The 20,736-nt window shown below is 45.6% G+C and overlaps 1 protein-coding gene across 5 annotated transcripts in view; it reads right to left on the bottom strand.

Moving 5' to 3' along the window:
* Positions 1–20,736, bottom strand: part of LOC139059204 (PHD finger protein 14) — a 60,114-nt gene that overhangs the window by 11,497 nt on the left and 27,881 nt on the right. For all 5 annotated transcript variants that reach the window (XR_011514008.1, XM_070537306.1, XM_070537307.1 and 2 more), the window contains exons 14-19: positions 19,635–19,730; positions 17,821–17,921; positions 15,677–15,808; positions 11,461–11,599; positions 5,884–6,315; positions 3,940–4,064 (exon numbers count right to left, since the gene is read on the bottom strand). Coding sequence is in view for 4 of the 5 variants with exons in the window: in XM_070537306.1 (XP_070393407.1) it covers positions 3,940–4,064; positions 5,884–6,315; positions 11,461–11,599; positions 15,677–15,808; positions 17,821–17,921; positions 19,635–19,730 (1,025 nt within the window). In the remaining variant the exon portion in view is untranslated. The remainder of the gene's footprint in view (positions 1–3,939; positions 4,065–5,883; positions 6,316–11,460; positions 11,600–15,676; positions 15,809–17,820; positions 17,922–19,634; positions 19,731–20,736) is intronic.

Below are 20,736 nucleotides of genomic sequence, written 5' to 3'. Positions count from 1 at the left end.
GAAGATAGCGTTGAGCAATACCAAAACCTGAACTGTGAATTTGGGCTGAAGATTGTTGGAATCAGCATATAGTGTGGGGCAAAAATTTCACATGGCAAAATCTGGAAGAAAACCTTGTACTAATACACAGGTTTTAACAGTAGTTCCTTTACAAATACGAATAATTATTGTGCAGTATTCAATTTGTATTAAATATTTTGATTATTTGCTCACCCCTAGTCACATTCGATGATCAGAATGCCAACTCTATGTTGCCACATGCAGTGGTTCATTATATCAGTTATTGTTACAGTATCAAAATTTGATTGTACAAATGATGGGCTCAATAGTCTGGTAACACGCATCGTGGAATATTGCAGTGCCCTTCAATGACACATGGAGCAACAGTTAAGATGGGTGAGCACCCATAATTAAAAAAATGTTTAGCAGTTACTCTGCACATGTGTCATAAATCATATGTATTTCATAAATTATATGTACAGGAGACAAACATTATGCATGTATTCTAATGACTGGTATGATTAAATATTAATGATATTGTTACGGAAGGGTAAAAGAAGAGAAAGGAAGAAGAAAATCGTGAGACGCTGGCTGCTGCCTGTTGTTGCTGGTCAGCCATCTTAACCACACTGACTCTGCTTGTATACATATTGTAAATAGTACAGACTTTACATACTCCTAACATCCCCGTAACATATTGGTGGAGGTGCTGGTTACCACTGCTGGAAACTGAGCTCTGCAGTGGATGTCGCATCACCATCCTCATCGTAAATGGCGGTGAGCACGTGGGATCAATGTCGTTGCCGCCTCCAACGTCACCGTCGCCAGCTTCGTCACTGTCCCCTTCGGTTGTGGTTGTGCAAACCAAGGATCCCAGAACTTTCTGCGGGACCGATGACGCTGACGTTGAAGAGTGGCTGGCTATGTACGAACGCATGAGTGGAGTCAACAGATGGGACCCTACGCTTACGCTAGCTAACCTGTTGTTCTACCTGAGAGGCACAGCAAAGGTGTGGTACGAAAACCACGAAGAGGAGCTAACCAGCTAGGACCAATGCAAAGAGAAGTTAACAGAGTTGTTTGGCAAACCAGCCAACTGTAAGATTTCCGCAAAGCAGGAACTGGCCTTATGTGCCCATTCCCCATAGAGTCCTACGTCTTGTACAACCAGGACGTGCTGGCGCTTTATTGTAAAACTGATCACAACATGACAGAAGCTGAGAAGGTCGGGCACATGCTCAAGGGAATTGCTGAGGATGCCTTTAACCCTTTGAGGATCGATTTTTTTTTTTGCCATATGCAACCGCCCAGGGCCAATTTTTTTATTGCAGATTCCCATTCTTCCTAGGGAGTTACTGCAAAGAAAATTAACCGTAGTTATTCTAGGGTGACCGTAAAGTGAGAAAAAAATATTTTGCATTGGTATATATGTACTCTTCATTCATGAATAACAACAGTAAAAAAGGAAATAAACTTATAAGAATTGCAAATTTGATGCATTGTTATAGTTCAAGGCTTAGAAAATGTGCACACGAGAATATTTCGCAAGACTCAAATGTTCCTGCTGTTACACAAATATGTACATCATAGCGTAATCGAACTGCCTAAGTACGCACTCAAAAAAACTGTGTGGTTGTGTGCCCGTCAAAAAAGCAAAACGTGTGACAAACTTCTGCTAATCTTCATCTTATCGCCAACCAGAGGCAATTAGTTTTCCCGAGTCTCAAAAAAAGAAAAAAAGAAAAAAAAAACGCAATGGCATGCACGGTGGCATCATTCCTATGCGCAGCCCCATGAGCATTAAACGAGCGAGAAACAAGCGGTTGCCCTTTGAGCGATTAGTAACGAGATAGCCATCAGTTTTGCAAGTGCAAGATGGCAAAACTGCCAGTAGAACAAAGCACAAACCACCCACCCGCCCGTGCGTGCACCAATGCGCGAGCAATACTACGTATATAGATGTGCGGGAGCGAACTAGCGCTAAAACAAACCATGAAACGAAAACTGAGAGAAGGAGGCGTGCAAAAAAAATTCCCTGCACTCCAACATAGTGGCGGTACATGACAGAAAAATAGTTAGGAAATTGGTGCGCTTTTTGAACATATAGACGGCACCGCAAATATATGGCATCGATCATTTTGGACTTCGTTTGCAGCGCCGTACATTTATGTCATTGACTCTCAAAGGGTTAATCTGCTCATGTGCAAGAGCTGCTCTACAGTTGATGCAATCGTCAAAGAGTGCCGACAATTCGAGCAGGCCAGAAGGCGACATGTCCTGCAACCATTCACCAGACTTCCCAATACTGCCACAATGTGGACGTGTGAAGATCAGCCCGTACAGCAGCATGCGTCGCCATCAAGGGACGTGGTGCGAACTGTTTGACGTGAACTGTACGCCCACAGCTTTCTGTTCGTATAGCCCTGATGCTACCCCTTTTTCAATTTCCCTCGTACAAGCCAGGAACTTGAAAACATTGGTTTACATTCCCCTCGTACAAGCCAGGAACTTGAAAACATTGGTTTACATTCTGTCTGTGCTGTCACTAACCTCAGAGCCAACGAACGCCCTTCTACTATTTCTGCTACACCCTAACGCTTCTCTCGGCATTATCGCAACTTGACTGAGTGGAGAACTGCGAACGACCAGCTGATATGTTTCACCTGTTGCCGCATCGGTCAATGTCGCCTGACACTGTTGCAACTCGTGGCCCTCAACACCTCGCAAGCTGACCAACTTGAGCCATTTTGATGGAAATACCTGCAATGTTTCACCCACCGCGGAGTCTGACAGTGCCAACAATTTCAGGTAATCACGACGTGCTGGCTGCTGCATGTCAGATCAGCGATCTTGACCACACCGACTCTGCTTGTATATATATATTGTAAATACAGTCTGTCTATACTCCCAACATCCCCATAACAATATTCAATGCACGGTACACTGCTTGTCAACAGTAGCACTTCTGTTGCGGGACAGTTACTTTTCACAGCAGCAATGTTACCAGACTATTGAGCCCATCATTTGTACAATTAAATTATGGCATAACAAACACTGACATAACAAATCACTGCATGCAACAACCTAATCAGTGATCGCAAGCCACTTTTTTTTGTTCACATTTTGAACGAATGTAGCTGTGTTCTAAAACAGGAAGGTGAAAGATATACATGGTGCTGAAAGAACAAGGACACTTCTTGCACAAAGAATATTTTCAAATTAAAATGAACCAGATTTTCGTATGCCTCATAAGTATGAAATATTCTAGTTGTTTCAGGTCATCTCTGACTAGCCTGATTGCTTACTTGGGTTTGTTTTTAACTGCCTATCTGCTTGATCACCAGACTTAATCAGGAACCACCTTACTTTAAGCTCCAACTGTGCGCAAAAAAAGCAACTCATACCCTCTACAACCTGGATGCGCTAAAACTGTCACCATGTGATGTGTCAACAGCTTGTGCAAGGCAAGCTAAAAGCTTGTATAACCTTTGGCAGAGACTGTACATTGGATACAAGTGCCATCACTTACACAACGATATTTGTGCAGTCACCTGGATGTTTAACAGACTAAAGCACTCATTGACAGGTCCCTTATGTGACGCAGTACACCTCCTCTCAATGACCAACCATGCTCACCTCGTTTCTCCTTCTCTATCAGCTGGTACCTCCCTTCTTGATAGTTTGACAACATGTGTGTCCACAGAGGAGTTGCAAAATTTGTTTTAAACCAGCTATAACTGCATATGGCTTGTTGACAGGCTAGTTAGTCATTAATGGTGAAAGATAACATATCACAAGAAAGCGATGGACATGGGCGCTATAACATCTTTGCCACTGTTATGGTACATTCAGCTGGTTCCTACCGTGCTCTTGTGCGAGGCAAGCTAGTGGCTCGTATAACTTTTGGCAGAGACTGTACATTGGATACAAGTGACTTACACAACAAGATTTGTGCAGTCACCCGGATTGCCGCATCGCTTGCACTCCACCTTCAGGTCTTTGTCCAGCGGAGTCCTCTTCACTGGCATGCGAATCCCGGACACACCAGGGACTGCCTCAATGTACTGCACAGCCACACAGAAGGTGCAGGAGTGTTAAGTACGGCCAGCTATGTGCACAAGGCAAAAGAAAGCCTTCGAGTTTTTGTGCATACTTCACATAAGCAGTGACACCTGACAGTTCCTTGTGTGCAAGCAAACATTTTCCTGGACATGTGGAACACGCATTAAGAATCGCAGTGCCCTTTGGAGACCCATGAAGCAGACATCCTGTGCAATGTGAAGCAACATTTTATAAGGATAGGCCTCCAGTATTCATTGATGTTTTCCAGTTGGGAGGGAGCAAATATAGAAAACTTTTGAACATGAATCGAATACAAATGCTTAACTTCTAAATCAAATAACGACATTTGCAAGGATTCATTAGGAAGTTTGAATAATTTAACCCGTTGGAACATTGTGATTATATTGTGAATGGTAAAAATAGACTAGTAAAGGCTTGTTTATTCGACTCAAGTTGATGTGTAAAATTGAGTAATAACAACATCTATCTGGTCTCACCAACCTACACATTATTATCCAGCATAAAATGCACATAAACACGGAAGCGTTTGGCCTTGCGCCAGTTGCCACTCATTGCACTTGTTTTCAAGCAATGAGCTTGGAACTTCAGGTGGCACTGCAAAAGTAACAACAAATTAGTGAGGCAAAAGGTGTACAGCCACAGTCAAGTGGTGCTGCACATTTGCTATGACCACTGCTTAGTAAAGAACTAAAAGAAGACAGTGTCTTTTCTTTTCCTTATGTTTTGCATACATGTAAGCAGGACTTTTGCAGTGTAGCTTGTGTGACAAGCCTCTTCCGTCTTAGTACTAGTACTTAGTCTTAGTACTTTCAGGTCACTGCATATTCAAAAATGTGACGCAAGCACAAATTTAATGTGGGAGGTGAAGATGGTATAGCACACGTTAGATTGCATGAAAAGAAACAAGTTTTTATTATGATCCCAAGTAAGCATGTGTAGGTTTGCTTAGAATAGCGTCCTTTAGCATACTGTGATGTGCACAGGCATCGTAGTAGTATTGGTTCTGGCGAAATGCCAATCGCCCACAAGATTTGTAAAGGTCCCGGCTCCTACTCGGGTGAGTACAGCAGTCGCGGATCACCTAATGCTCGAGGCTGAAATTTTGTGCTGCTCGGAGGCACGACAAGGGCGTGTGGTGGGGAGCTGGCGTGTTACATAGTGAGGCTGTGTGGGGGCGGTGTCATTGTTGTGGATCAGCCCATTGGATTTGTATTCCCTGAAAGAGCATTCTTATTGCAGTTGGACTCCTTTGTGCAATCACACCCGACTCCTTTAGCTGCGCTCTAAGTGCACCCTCACTGTTCATAAACCCGTGCCATCAAGAGGTTAGCTTTCCTGCACAGCTTAGTCGTCTCGCAGCTGGGTATACTTTAGGTCCTTTATGTGACGCAGTACACCTCCTCTCAATGACCAACCATGCTCACATGGTTTCTCCTTCTCTATCAGCTGGCACCTCCCTTCCCAGATGCATGACATCTTGACAGTTTGACATGTGTGTCCACAGAGGAGTTGCAAAATGTGTTTTAAAACCAGCTCTAACTGCATATGGCTTGCTGACAGGCTAGTTGGTCATATAATGGTGAAAGATAACATATCACAAGAAAGCGATGGACATGGGCGCTATAACATCTTTACCACTGTTATGATATATCCAGCTGGTTCCTACCGTGCTCTGAGTACAGATCTGCGAGCAACGCTAAGGCAAGAGAATTCTTCACGAGCTCCAGACCCGATAATGTGGATTGCTTTATTGCTGTGTTTGCTTGACACACTTAGCAATTCTAAAAAAAAAAGACTTACTGGTGTAGAGGGTTCACTCTTAGGAACTGGGGTAGGTGTCACAGCTGGTGCCACTGCCGCAGGTGCGGACTTGCGCTTGGCTCGCTTTGCCTTGCGGTAGGCCTGCATTTCGGGAGCCAGGCGACGGCGAGGACGCTTCCCTTGGCCTGTCGAGTTTCGCTGCCGCTTGGCAGCTGGGCTCTGGGAGGCCACTTCTGCAGGCTCCATAGGACTTGCCAGTGAGTCACCACCAACAGCTGCCGGTGTCGCTTTTGCCACTGGTGTGGTAGCACCAGAGGAAGTGACTGTCGCAGTGGTGGTGGTGGTGGTGGAAGTGGTGGTGGAAGTGGTGGCAACAGGAGTGGCAGAGGTTGTAGCGGTGACGTTTGGGGTGTCTGGCGCAATGCAGGTCCGCGACTGTCGCACACGGCGACTCAGACGACTGGTCTGCAACTGCATTGCAAGAATGCGCATTCTAACCATGATCCAGACAACTGGCAATTCAGCCATTGGGCAGCGAGGCCAGGGTAGAGTCAGGAGAGTTTGTGCGCCCTCGTACACTTATTCAGCACTTCATTTCTAAAATTTTTCAGTAATTTGCAAGGTGGAGTTTATTGTAAGCAAAAATTGCTGCTTGCCTATATACACAGCAGACTATTACGAAGGAACCTGTTTCGATTTCCTCTTCATAAAAACTCCATAGTTCTAGGAAAATTTATCCCTGTCCTTGGATCAAACTACAAAGCAATCCATTTTAGTTTTCCCGAAAACAAGAGCTACACAAAACTTTTACATTCACTGCTTAGGGCAAGGCCGCCTGAACATGCTGACAGGCACTATATCTCTTTCAGTCATGGCGTACACGTTTCTGTACACAAGTTATTTTTTGCCAGTTCTGTTAAGTAGAAGCAAGGAAGAAAAACACTGACATTAAGGTGCGGGTAAATGAAAATAAAAATGAGAAATGCTTGGAGTGACGCCTGACACCGGCAAAAGATGCCAAGAGCGAGTGGCATCTTTCTAATCTTTACTAATTCTTTACTAATCCAGGTACAAGCAAATTAGGAAGGCCCACTAAGCTTCAAAAAAGACACTCCCTTGCCAGAACAGGAATTGGCCTCCCGGTGCACAATTCGGCCACTATCTTCCAAATGATTCCTTCAATAAACCCATGGCCCTCAGTCCTCAGCAACTGCGGAGCACCTGACAAAGGCAGCGGTCAGACCTGTCAGACCTGTAACGCAGCAGAGGGTGCTAAGAATCTCTGGGTCCGGACAGGCCACCAATGGAAACTGACCCTGTCAACCTTTAATTGCCAAACTCAGTCAAGTGAGGATAGCTTAGCAGGACTCTTAGAGGAACTCTCAGTCATTGTTTGGGATATTATCGGCCTCAGTTAGATTAGAATAACTGGGGTGGCTTATACATTGCTGGATAACGGGCATGTCCTCTGCTATAGAGGTCTGCCAGATAAGAAGCAATATGGGGTAGGATTCCTAATCTACAAGCATATAGCGGGCAACATTGACGAATTCTACGGCATTAATGAGAGGATAGCTGCAGTAGAAATCAAACTTAATAAGAGGTATAGATTAAAGGTAGTACAAGTCGACGCTCCAACATCCAGTCACAATGATGAGGAAGTGATGATGATGATGTATAGGGTTTTGTGGTGCAAGGGCCAGTCATGGCCAAAGAGCGCCAAACAATGGAAGTAGTTCAGTTTCAGTGGAGGAAGTAGTTCAGTTTTATGAAGATGCTGAATTCGCGATGAAAAAAGCGCAAACTCAGTATACTGTAGTAATATGCGACTTCAGTACAAAAATGGGGAAAAAGCAAGCTGGTGAACAAGCAATTGGCAACTATGGCGTTGATTCTAGGAATGCTAGAGGAGAGATGCTGGTAGAATTCGCAGAAAGGAATAAGCTTCGAATAATGAACATCTCTTTCAGGAAGTGTAGCAACAGAAAGTGGAGCTGGAAAAGCCCTAATGGTGAACATGAAATTGACTACATACTTTCTGCTGATGCGAGCAGAGTGCAGGATATAGAATTGATAGGTAGGGTAAAGTGCAATGATCATAAGTCAGTGAGGGCTAGGATTCACCTCAATTTGAAGGCAGAAATGGTAAAATTGGTCTGGATGAAACAGGCCAACCTAGAGGCAGAATGGTAAAAGCAGACAAATTCAGGCTGGCAAACAAATATGCAGCCTTAGCGCAGAGAGATGAAGATGACATAGAGATAATGAATGAAAATACGAAATACACAAATACGAAACCGTTACTACTACTGCCCTGCTACTGTGTGATTAGCTGTTGAAAATGCAACTAGGTGTTTGCTATCACACTGTTGTCTATTCCCGTTGCAAAAAGTGGAACGGTACATAATGAGGGAAGACGTGTGCAGCAGTTGGTTGCAAAGATAGTTACTGGCATATTAAGGAATGGAATGAATCTGTGTGCCCAAGTTCACAAACTGCTGCTAGATAGGACTGCTGGTGTAACCGGCCCTTCATGATGCATGGTTTTCCTCAAGGATAAAAAAATTAACTCATCCACCAGTGTTCTATTGTTAACCTCCAAAAAAGAATTCTAACCACGAAATGTCAACAAGAGTGAGTACCACTCACTGAACAGGCACATAGGGGGTAGTGCCACTACTTAGCATAGTAAGTTTGTTCAACGTCATCTACACACATCCAGCCCAGCCCACTCTATTGCCAACATATCAAGAATAAGCGACAGGGCATGCTCTTGAATGAATGCACTGAAGCATGGGTGATTGCGACTACACCGACAGCACAAGACCGTTTAAAGCTGAATGTTTCGTGGTGGTCCACAGAGTAAGCGAGCGACTAGTCACAATACGTCTTTGCTACAAGCTATTACAAAGTAGATATCTACGCTTCAAGCCCTGTGCGCAGCATGAACAAGTCTGCTTCAACTGAGCACACCCGCGAGCAATTAGCCAGAAAATAAAGAATCAGATAGTCACCGCACTGAGGAACATTGCTGGGTCAGAAACACAACAATCCGCTTCTTCGAAGTGTTTGCCAAATAAAGAATGAAGAATAAAACACACTCATCCTGATTTATTCCACAAGCGGGAAGGTTGTACAGTTTCGAATACATTTCTCGACCCACTTCTATAGTACAAGCACCATATACGGTGCCTGCAAAGTTTGTACAAGGCATAATGAGCTCCTAAAGCATTTGCACGTCCTCTGAAGCTGTGGCCAAAGCTTCATGTAGTCACCATTTACGATATCCACTGAAACAAAGGTTTGCTGAGCTGCGCTGGGCACCATGCACATCCATTCTAAACACGGAAGCAACACAGGAAGCTGAGGCAGGCAATGGATGCATCACCACATGAGAAACCATGGCGGTGCCCATGGGATCGCCGTGAAAAGAGTCTATACAGCCCACCTGCGATAAGATTGCGAGTGCCCGCCATATGCTGTAGGTGCAAGGGTGAGCAGAGAAGGATTATGGGTTGATGCGGCAGCGTCTTTATCGCGTTTCCAAGGGGAGGGGGGACATGTGTGCATGCTAAGAGGTAGGGGAGGGTGGCTGGTCAGTGCACATCGTCTGTTCTAGTTCGGAATCCAAAGGATGTGTGGAGAGCAAATAATGTGCTCACAGAGATCTTTCTTTTTTTTGTATACGAAAGCGCTGTAGGTGTGCTGGACATGTGGCTTTCCCCGCACTGTCCTGTAGTTCTTCCTATTGCATTTTCCAACTAAGCTCTGCACACATGGAGTAGAAATTTAAGCTGTACATGGGCATTTTTTGAAGAGAATGGACCTTATTCAGCTGTACAGCAGAAGCTTACTTCATTGATGCAGATTTGGTTTATGCTGCACAGCTGCCCAATAGTAGCCAATGAAGACACATTATTAGAACAGGGTTTAATAGTGTAACAAGATGCATTAGTGCAGCAGTGCCAGAAGCCGTGCACTTAAGGTGCGTGCTACGTCCAGTCTCCTCCTCCATCTACAGTCTCCACATGTTGTCGCCTCCTGTGTGTGACAGTGCAAGCCACTGGATTTGTTACACTAAAATGTGGCAGTGCTTCAATGGCGAAGCATTGACAGCAATAGTAGTCTATCACTGTCATAGGCTAGAAGGCAGCTGCTATGCACCAACACCTCATCTGGAAAAAAAGAAAAAAGATGCTACATTGCGAACTAAAGCCTTCAGTTTGTTGACGTGCACCCTACGTCCGAGGTTCACCATGGAACTACTAATACCCTTCAGCGTACACCGCTTCATGTACAGGTGCATGTACAGCAAGCCCTGCTTTGCTTTGGTAGAAGGTCACCCTGTCATGCTAGTGTATACAAGGGCTAAGTGTGCACTCATGTTGAGCCAGAAGCCAGTGCCACATGTAATTTATGAATCAATTCCTTTATTATGGTGATTAAAAAAAAAAAAAAAACGTTATTATGCAGGAAAGCTAACCTGCAGTGCTGCAATGAGCCTAATAACTTTGTGGGGAACCAACCTACATGACTTTGTAACCTGGGAAGTTTAATCAGTCGTTTTCTATGACATTACTCAATAATATGAAAAATTAAACAATTCCATGACTTTTCCAGGTTTTTTAGGTCACTAGACAACCTTACTGAGTATGCAGCACAATGTGACAAAATTATAAAGTTTGATACATAAGCCCATAATTTGCGACTGAAGGGGACATGTAGCATGAAGCTACCAATAAATCCAAACCCCATATACAAAGCTTTCTCCAGCTTGTAGGTTTCTGCAGATCTCGTTGTTTTAAGCAAGGTAGCATATTTTACAATGACTGGTTTATGACTATGTTCTCCTCAATGTTTTTGACAAACTGAACCATTTGCAACATGGCCTATGAAGATATAACCTACATTCAAATTCAGTAGCCTTTTTAAATTAATTCTTTGAATTAACTATACCAGTTCTCTCCGGCCCACTTTTTTTGGACAAGCCATATTGCTTTACTAGGACTCTGCACCGAGGAGGCTACCCGCTTGTCAGTCAAAACTTACCTAATCTACGTTACCTACCTTACCTACCTTACCTAACCTAGCCTAACTTACCTAACCTGGCAGTGTGCCATTGACAGAAAACGCATAATGTAAGCATGCAGAGGGGGAACCAAAAAGCAACCAGACACTTAAAAAAAAAAACTAGACACTCAAAGGTTTAACAACAGTGGATAAGTCCACCTCTTACAAAGCCACGCACAAGAAACCACTGCATGCAACTTACAAGACATTCCAGACACCCCAAAACGACAACCACAACCCTACACACACGACATATGTGACAATACGCCACTCGTAGACTCATTTTCATGCTGCTCAGATTACATTTAAGCATTTGAGGGACCATTTTAAGCAGTGAACCAAAATTACAAAGGGCCATCAAAGGAGGCTCTGTGTAACCATTCACAGAGTAGCTGTTCACACACTTGGGCTTCTCAGTGGCTCGTTTTTATGCCTTATATTACTATGACTCGACACTGTAGTAACATGCATGCATAGCTCAAAGCCATATGGGGAAAGAGCTGGCGCTGTCAAACAAGACTACAGCCTCTGCAAGTGTGTTCGCACCTTTCTGGGGGTCTCTATGAAGGGGAAGTCCTCATAGCGCAGTGTGCCTCGAGGTTGATCTCGTAGGCGCCGTGGTGCATTGGGGTCGCAATGCCTCTCCTTGTCCTCATCAGAGTTCTTGTTGCATTCGCTACACTGCCTGCACAAATACAAAAAGTGGCGCCACATAGAGTTAAAAAAAGAGAAGTTATTTCTGGGGTTTTACATGCCAAAAGAAAGATCTGATTATGAGGCACGCCATAGAGGAGGACCCCAAATTAATTTTGACCACCTGGGGTTCCCAGATGTGCACCCAATGCGTCGTATTTGAGCGTTCTTATGTGGCTGCCTCGGCCCATAATCAAATTCGCAACCTTGTGCTTTGCAGCGCAATGTAGCCACTAAGCCGCCGTGGCTGGGGCCGCACAGAGTTCTGGTGGCAGTTTACTTGTCTGCGAGCAGTTCTCGCACTCAAGTAGCCCACCTTCTACTGCAGCAGTGTAATGAGTCCAGTTATTGCGCATTCTTATATGATAATTATCACCATCAGCCTATTTTCATGTCCACTGCAGGATGAAGGCCTCTCCCTGCAATATCTAATTACCCTTGTCTGGCGCTTGGCGATGCCAAGTTGCGCCTCCGAATTTCCTCATCTCATCACCCCCATTAGTTTTCTGCCTTCCTCGAATGTGCTTCCCTTCCCTTGGCACCTGTTCTGTAACTCTAATGGTCCACTGGTTAGCTACCCTATGTATTACATGGCCTGACCAGCTCCATTTTTTTTTTTTCTCTTAATGTCGACTAGAATATCAGCTATTTCCGTTTGCTCTCTGATCCACATCACTCTCTTCCTGTTTTTTTACATTATGCCTAGCCTTTTTTGTTCCATCGCTCCTTGCGCAGTCCTTGACTTGTTCTCGAGCTTATTTGTTAACCTACAAGTTTCTGCCCCTACGTTAGCACTGGTAGAATGCAGTGATTGTACACTTTTCGCTTCAACAACAGCGGTAAGCTTCTGGTCATGATTTGTTAACATCTGCCGTATCCTTCTAACCTGTTTTTATTCTGTAAATTTCCTTCTCATGACAAGGGTCCCTTATAATTGACCTAGATAAACATACTCCTGTACAGACTCTAGAGGCTGACTGGCAATCCTGAATTATTGTTCCCTTGCCTAGCTACTGAACATTATCAATTTGTGTCGTCACTCGCCCCCACCGCGACCAATGCCCCTGTACACGTCTTCGCTCATGCCGTCGATGCAGAACTCACACCTGCGCTGCACACAAAAATTATTAAGCTCCTCCAACGTTTTCGCGCCTGTTTGACATTGACCAACCATCCTTGGGCCGAGCATCCGCAGTTGTTCACCATATCGACACTAGCCAACAAACACCATAGCGACAGTGTGCATATGGGTGTTGGCCGCTGAACGCCGGATCATCGACTAGCAGGTTGACGACATGCTGAAGACATCCCACCCTCTAACACTCCCTGGGCATCTCCAGTTGTCGTTGTTAAATAAATAAATATGGCTCCATGCGGTTCTGCGGCGACTATTGCCGCCTTAACTGAATAACACGCAAAGATGTCTATTCTCTGCCGTGCATTGACGATGCCTTGGACAGTTTACAGGGAGCAGAATTCTTTTCCTCGCTGGATTTGCGCTTTGGGTAATGGCAAGTGCCAATGGCACAGGTCTATCGCCAAAAGACAGCCTTTGTAACAACTGATGGGCTATATGAATTTACTGTCACGCCGTTCGGCCTTTGCAACGCGCCTGCCACTTTCGAGCGAATGATGGACACCATTCTTCGAGGGCTGAAGTGGAAAACGCGCCTTTGTTATTTAAGTGGCATTGTGGTTTTTTTGCACCGACTCTGCATTGCACCTCAGCCGCCTCGAGCAAGTCTTTGCGTGCCTCTCTACTGCAGGAGTGCAACTAAATTTGAAGAAATGCCGCTTCGGCGCTCGCGCACTTACTATTCTCGGCCATGTAGTTTCAAAAGACGGCATCCTCCTGGACCCCACAAAACTTGGCGCCGTACCCGTATTCCCTAAACCAACCACCACGAAAGAGCTTTACAGCTTCATCGGCCTACGCTCATGTTTCCGACGCTTCGTCCGTAACTTTGCGTCTATCATCGCCCCCTTGACGCAGCTTCTCACTGGCAGTTCTGACCTATCGGCCTGGTCCCCGGCATGCGACGATGCATTCCAAGAACTGCGATGCGTTCTCAACTCGCCTCCAGTACTGCGACACTTCGATCCCTCTGCTACAACTGAGATCCATACGGACGCTAGTGGTGCCGGGCTCGGCACTGTTCTTGCACAATGCAAGGATGGCTTCGAAGAGTATGTCATCGCGCATGCCAGCTGCATCCTTACCAAAGCCTAGGCGAACTACTCAGTTATTGAGAAGGAACGCCTGGCCAATGCCTTCTTTACTAGATGCCTGCTGCGTCGCTGGTTTTCCCACTGGAGCGGAGGTTCCTGTGGTTCAGGGTAGTTTCGAAGAGAGGGCGCTCGCTGCCGACCCGGCTTCCTGTTGCGGAGGAAGTGATGATTACTAGGCTGGCGCACGCACGACCAGTGGCTTGACGATAAACCAGCGAGAGACCACGGCTTCTGCCTCTGAGATTGCAACAGACGCCATCAAAATATCGGAGGCAGGGGAACGTGATTCAAGTTTGGAGCAGCCACCATAACTAACGCTCGCAGCCGTATTATTTGTGCACTTTTGAGCTTCGAGTGTGCAAGATTATTTTTTGGGGTTGCGAGCACAAGTGGTGCATTGTGGCTACTGGTCACAGAAACAGAAACGTGTCATGGCTTATCCCATGGCAATACATTCAGATTTGCAACTCCTTCTGTGTAATAATTACATCCTATTTTGCAACATAAAAGCATGGGACTTAAATGTTACTTAGAATTGCATTACACATATGTCTTCTTTTCATATGTGGCACATTATTCCTTGGTCACAAATGTCTATTTCTAGCTTTCGTAGTGTTGCCTGCTATTATGAAACGGACTAGAGATGAGATTGAAGAGGAAGAAATGGACTTGAGTAGGCTATATAATGCATAGAACAGATAACCGTCCATCTGTTAACCCTTTGAGGGTCGAATTATTTTGAAAAAAACTTTCCCGGGTGGTCAAATTATTTTATTGCGGATATTGAATGTACAAGATGTATAAAGTCGGGAATAAATAGTAAAAAAAATTAGGGAACAGTATTTTGGTGTCGGCACCACTCAGAACTGCAATATGTTCAATAGTATTTTAGAGTGTGGTACTCCTTGAAACACGAGTCTCCGCGCAGCCGCAGAGAGCGAGAATACCTCATGAGCGGCGGTGATAAAGGAGCTAAGAGCCGTGCCAATCAAGATAGAAATCAACTTCCGCCGCCCCTGCGATAGCGTGCCGACAAAGATAAAAATCACGTTTCGCGCGCCTCCGTTGCGGCGGAACCGAAGCCGCGAAAGCACGTTGCCGCTGAGAGCGAGCATACCTCGCGAGCGGCGGTTATAAACAACCTAAGAGCAGCGCCAATCAAGATAGAAATCAACTTCCACAGCATTTGCAAGAGAGTGCTGACAAAGAGAAAAATGACGTTTCGCGCGCCTCCGTTGCGATCACGCGGCGAAACCGAAACCGCAAAAGGGGTGTGGCCGCAGTCTGCGCGACGCGCTGAAGCTTGAAGTCAGATCTCTTTATCTCCCCAAGAAGGTAGCACAAATTTCAAACGCTTCTTGTAAGACCTAAGAGGTGGCAGCACCTCCCAGTAAGCGTGAATCGTCATTATGGCGCGAAATTTCAAACGGAGGGTCGAAACCGTACCCGTACGGCAAAGACCTTGCGGGACAGAAAACCACTGCCGTACATGTACGGCTAAAACCGTCAAAGGGTTAATGTTATAGAATGGGTACCAAGGAAATGGAAGTGCAGCAGAGGATGGCAGAGAAATAGGCGGTGTAATAAAGCTGGGAAGTCTGCAGGCATAGGATAGAGTCAACTGGAACAAGACGAGGATAATTACTGATCACTGGGAGAGGCCTTCGCTTTACAGTGAACCTAGGGCAGGCCGATGATGATGAGGATGATGATGATTGATGAATTAACCGTTTTTCATCAGAATTGTGAAAGCAAGAGTTAAAAAAATTGATTTCATCTTGCCGCATAGTGTCCCTTCAAGTCAACAATACACAGCATCCAAGTGGCTGCATAAACACACCATCCCATTGACTTGTTTTTCTTTGGCATCCTGGTGAGTGGTGGGTCAAGACAGTAGAGGTGGTAGTGTAGCTGGCACTTGTCGCACTTGGCAAGCTGATGCTGGTCCTGAGATTTCTTGCAGACACCACACCTGCATAGAACAACAAATGAAACATACGAAAAATATCTTCTTTGAGCCACTGAGAAAGAAAGGGAGAGGCATGAATGATCTCTCAATAAGCAATCACTTTCGCGCTCGCCACAGGACGCGTCGGTGTCTACAGGTGACAGCGTGCACTCGAGGAACGCTGTTGCTTTGCGTCCGGTGCTGAGTTAAGCAACACCTCGCAAAAGTGATTGCAGTTCCTATGGAGATCGAGGTGCCTTCCCATGCCTCATCCCCCAGCTCACGCTTGTGCTTAGCTTGATCTCCAGGAACCGCCGCCATAACGGCAACATGGCAGACAAGGCTAGCGTGCCGATGTTAATTTCCTGCGCCAACTATACTTCTCTTTCCAGGGGTCGAACTACCGTGCTAGCAAGTGTCACCTTGATGTGCCCTGATTGGCCTCCCTAGTGGCGTCCCCCGGGCGCCCTCTCCACTCAAGCTCTCGTCCGCTGAGCGCTTTATCACCGCGGCAGATGCTCACAGGCCCACAATGAGTTGGTTACGTGGGACCTTTGCTTCTGCGACTTGTCGTTCTCTTGCTTGGTGGACCACTCCCCGTTAGCCATAGAACAGTTGGTGTACGTACTCGATCAGTCTTGCAGTAAGCCTTTGCCCATAAGCGCCGTGACTGTCGCATTGCGCTGTATCTTGGGTGATTAAACACGTGTTTGTTGGCGATCTGACTCTTGTGGGGATGCGCGACCCTCGCGCCTCCCCTGATGTTTTTCCCGCATAGCGCGTCTCCTGTAGTGCGGCTTCGCCGCACATGCGGCGGTCGGAATGGTACAGGCGCAGTCCGAGAGATGGCGCGAGTGTTGCGCGGCTAACGCCGCGAGGTTACTTGGGCGCCGAAAGGAAGGCGCTTGCTCTCTCTTGGGTTCGAGACAGCCAGCGGAACGGACGTGCCGTGCCACACGTGCAGGACCCTCTTTCCCGGCGGGTCGGCGCACGGCGGGGGACGACTCCCGCGTGCGCGGCGACCCATGCTTCTGCGAGACCGCCTCGCGTGGCCGCCTTCGAACGCGCCACGATTCGCGTGACCATACACACGAACGACCAGGCGTTGGGATCCAGCATGGGGCAAACATATTCGCTCGCTTCCGGTCGCGGTGAGTCGGACTTCTAGATTTGTCGCGCGCCCATCGGCATGTTTTGTGGATAGCAACTCGGCTAGCAGGCATTGATGTATGAAAGGTGCAATAAATGCACTTGTGATTGTTTGCACTACTGTGTTGTCGTTCCTTTGTCCCAAGAGTACGGTGTGAGATATCCCACATCAGACCCCACACTCTGGAGCATTCTCTGTGCTGTGTCAAAGAGTCAATAAACCCTGCGCCTTTGTGCGTTACGGAGTATGGAGCATCATGCCCTTTCCTGACTGTCGTTCATTGGGTGAACATTGTGCAAATCCATCTCCACGTAACTGGTGCCAACGTGGGGCCGCCACTTGGGAGGCCGGGCGCGTCCCAGTGACGCTTGCGCGGTGATTCGACCCTGGGAGGGAGAAGTACGGTTTGTGTGGGAAATCAGCTCAGGCACGCTAGCCGTGTCCGCCATGTTGCCGTTACGCCTGTGATTTCTGGAGATCAAGCTAAGCACAACATGCAAGCTGGGGAACGAGGCGTGGCAAGGAATCTCGATCCCAATACTCTGAAAGCGATAGACAAATAATACCGTTCTATGGCAGCGTCGCCATCACTGACCGATGCATGGGGCACACTTGGTGCTGTTGGCACTGCAGTTCTATAGGCTTGAGCAACACTTGCCAAAGCAGGATTGTTCCGTTTTGCAACGCATTCCCTATTTGTGCTACACCATTTTACAACAACAAAATTTGCACAAAAGCCAATTTCTTTAGCTCTCCCCGATGATTTCGTTATTGCGGGGTTCAACTGTAGCACAAAAACCAAGATGCGTTTTTGCATTTAAAAGAATCGCCTCAAACCCTACGCAGTACATAAGTGGAAAAAATAGAAAGATACAGAATAGCTTACTCAAAGAGGAATGACGACCCAGAATCAGATCTACGGCTCGTTCGGCTAGTTGGCTTGGTTGCTGGCTTCCTGGCTTCAAGTACTTCTGGCATGGGAAGCTTCTGCAAGTGGATTGACAAAGCTGTTAGTTCCCATTGAGGGACACTAAAAATCAATAATAATCTAAGCTAAATTCGTAGGTCACTAGAGAAAACCATGTGCAAAATTTAGTAAAAAGGGCACAGCGGAGTTAAACATATAGATCAGGACATAAACAATACATGCAGCTTTCCACAAAGTTGGAATAATAGTATGTACTGCCCAATTTTTCCAAGTATTATCCAATAATTTCAATGAAAAATTCCTGACAATCCACAATCACTGCCACTTTGGGGAAGGCAAAATGGTGGCACTGAAAACATCAGTGTGCCATGCCAGCAGGTCATTTGGAATAATTCCTTGTAACAAATTGCAAATAAGCCCTACAGGTTACATGACAGGATGCTACTATATTCAACCATGTGTCATATCCTAAGCACTTTAATTATGGCACCAATCATTAACCAAGAAACTGATTAAGAGGTCAGCAGGTTTTTTTCCTTTCTTTCTGGGGAGGTTTTGGCATTCCATTGGGCACACTATAAATGTTAAGAAGTAAATTCCCTGAACGCAAGTAATTAACACAAAAGAAATAAGAATCGAACCTTTTTTTCCAAGTTTTACAGAAATGCTAAGTTCCCTGGCAATTCCAAGTTTTCCCAAATGGAAGACAACTCTGCATAGGCTTACTCACAAAAGAGGTATAACTTCAATGCCACAAAGCTAGAGAAATGATAGCTAAGCTCCAATAATTTTAGTAATACCATACATTTGGCCATAATCAAACATTCGAAGAAACTGAGCATCAAATTTTCAAATAAAATAATTTCATACGATGCATAAACATTTTGTTTACACTTGAAGTTCCAAATATTCATGTACCCAATAGCAACCATCAATTATAAAACTTCAGTCTCTTTTGTGACCTCCCAACAAATCAAAGAGAGCATGCAGATGTCACAGTGTTGAAGCGCCAATCAAGTGCATGCGATATCCAAGCAACAGCAGCAAGTGACACGACAGGGCGTTGCGTTGCAACCTGGAGCAATTACATGAATGCGACATCACGAAAAAAGTGGCGACAGACGTACATTGTGCGCGAAAAAATGTTATCATGCACTTGTAAAGAAAGAAATCTCAAATGTACCAAGAGGTCAACATTTTACCTAGATCTAGCTTTAATGTGCTATCATCGCAAGTGGAAATCTGTCCCACGCAACAAGCGTAAAATGCTGTGGCATCATCTGGTGAGCAAAACTTAATAACACTTTTGTGGCTCTCGGTGGCGTCTTAGGCCTAGCAGCATCAACACAAACAACTGATCTCAATAATAACAACAAAAGAGCGGTGATACTTTGTCCTTAGCTTGAGATGGGATGAAGCGATGACTCGTTTTGCTATTTATTTTTTGCTGTCACAGCAGAGGGCAAATTGCAAGAGCGAATTCAGATCAAAGTGCACAGACTAGGGAGGACTGGTAGCTGCCATGTTGTGGCACAATTGCTGTCCCTAGCGATGTCACCGCACTGACTTTTGGGAGTGAAGCGATATTTTCTCGCTGTCAAAAAAAAAAAAAAGCGACGTGACAAGCGACAGCAACAGATCGCCCTCCTTATGGCAAAGCCTGTCGCTTGTCGCTAAAGAATTGCGTGTATGCGGCTGCGCCTTCGCTGGTTCACAAGCATTACAAGTCTGCTAGACTCAACACCAGCTGGTTGACAGTAATTTGCACGTACCTTGTTTGTAATGTCACAGAGCATCTTCCAATACTGTACACCGCACTCATGCATGTGAGTATGCTCTTTTTTCAACTCCTCCAACTGGACTATTGCCTGCAGCATTAAGAAAGTCATTGTAACAAGATGACATCACAAACTGGCAATACAAAAAAAAAAGAAAGAAATGTCATAAAATTGATTTTGTAGCATCTCTGAAAGTGCGCTCTCATAGCTGAACTGCAAGCTTTGCATGACATGCCTGATAACAGTTATTCTCTGTTGCTGAACCAAGAAGAGACACACCAAAAGAAATGATGCAGATTCCACGCAATGTGGAAACTGGTGTAAGCGAGGCTTAGACAAGACGGCGAAACAAAACTGCGCATTGTGATAAGAGACACACAGCGGATCTCATCAACGAATGCGCCTGGTAACTTACTTCAGCCACCGTGGCAGACCTTGCAGCACAAGGGCAACTTATAAAGCAAAGCTTTCTTTGTCTCTTCCTTTGTTTTGCACTGCTGCTGTTGTCTTGCACGCAGCGTTGGGCGATGGTTAAAAGCATGTATATACACGACAGGAGTGTGGCAGAGAGGAAAGTCGACAGGAAGAACTCATTTGTACATTTCCATAACATGGCATGCACACAATGCCCTCTGGAGTTTTCTGGGCGCCACCGCATCAGGCTCTTGACAGCCATAATTATCTTTGACCCCACTTTCACCCCACCCTCAAGAACACTGCAAAAACTGTAATGCTTACCTTTCTACTAACATGCTAATCCAGAAGGAACATGGATAAAGTCAAATCTCGATATAACGAATCACGCGGGACTGCCGAAAATCTTTCGTTATATTGAAATATTGTTGTAATGAAAAACTTGCGGCTATAAGCCAGTGGTTGGTTGTAAGCTAGTTATAAGCCAGCTGCCCTCTCAGCTCCTGCCAGATCGTCCGATCTGGCAGGAGCTGATAAAAACATGTGGTCTCGTCTGCGTTGAAAATATTGTCTTCAATTGGCATCGTGTCAGTTGGCACTCGACATGGTGATGATGATAGCTACTGCACTTGTGGTTTCTGTTTCACGCGAGATTTGGGAAGCTGTTACTTTTGGCCGGATT

This window comes from Dermacentor albipictus, chromosome 4, assembly GCF_038994185.2.
Source record: "Dermacentor albipictus isolate Rhodes 1998 colony chromosome 4, USDA_Dalb.pri_finalv2, whole genome shotgun sequence".
Classification (NCBI taxonomy): Eukaryota; Metazoa; Arthropoda; class Arachnida; order Ixodida; family Ixodidae; genus Dermacentor; species Dermacentor albipictus.
Note: the sequence above shows the minus strand (reverse complement) of the source record. Positions and strands in the feature narration are given on the sequence as shown.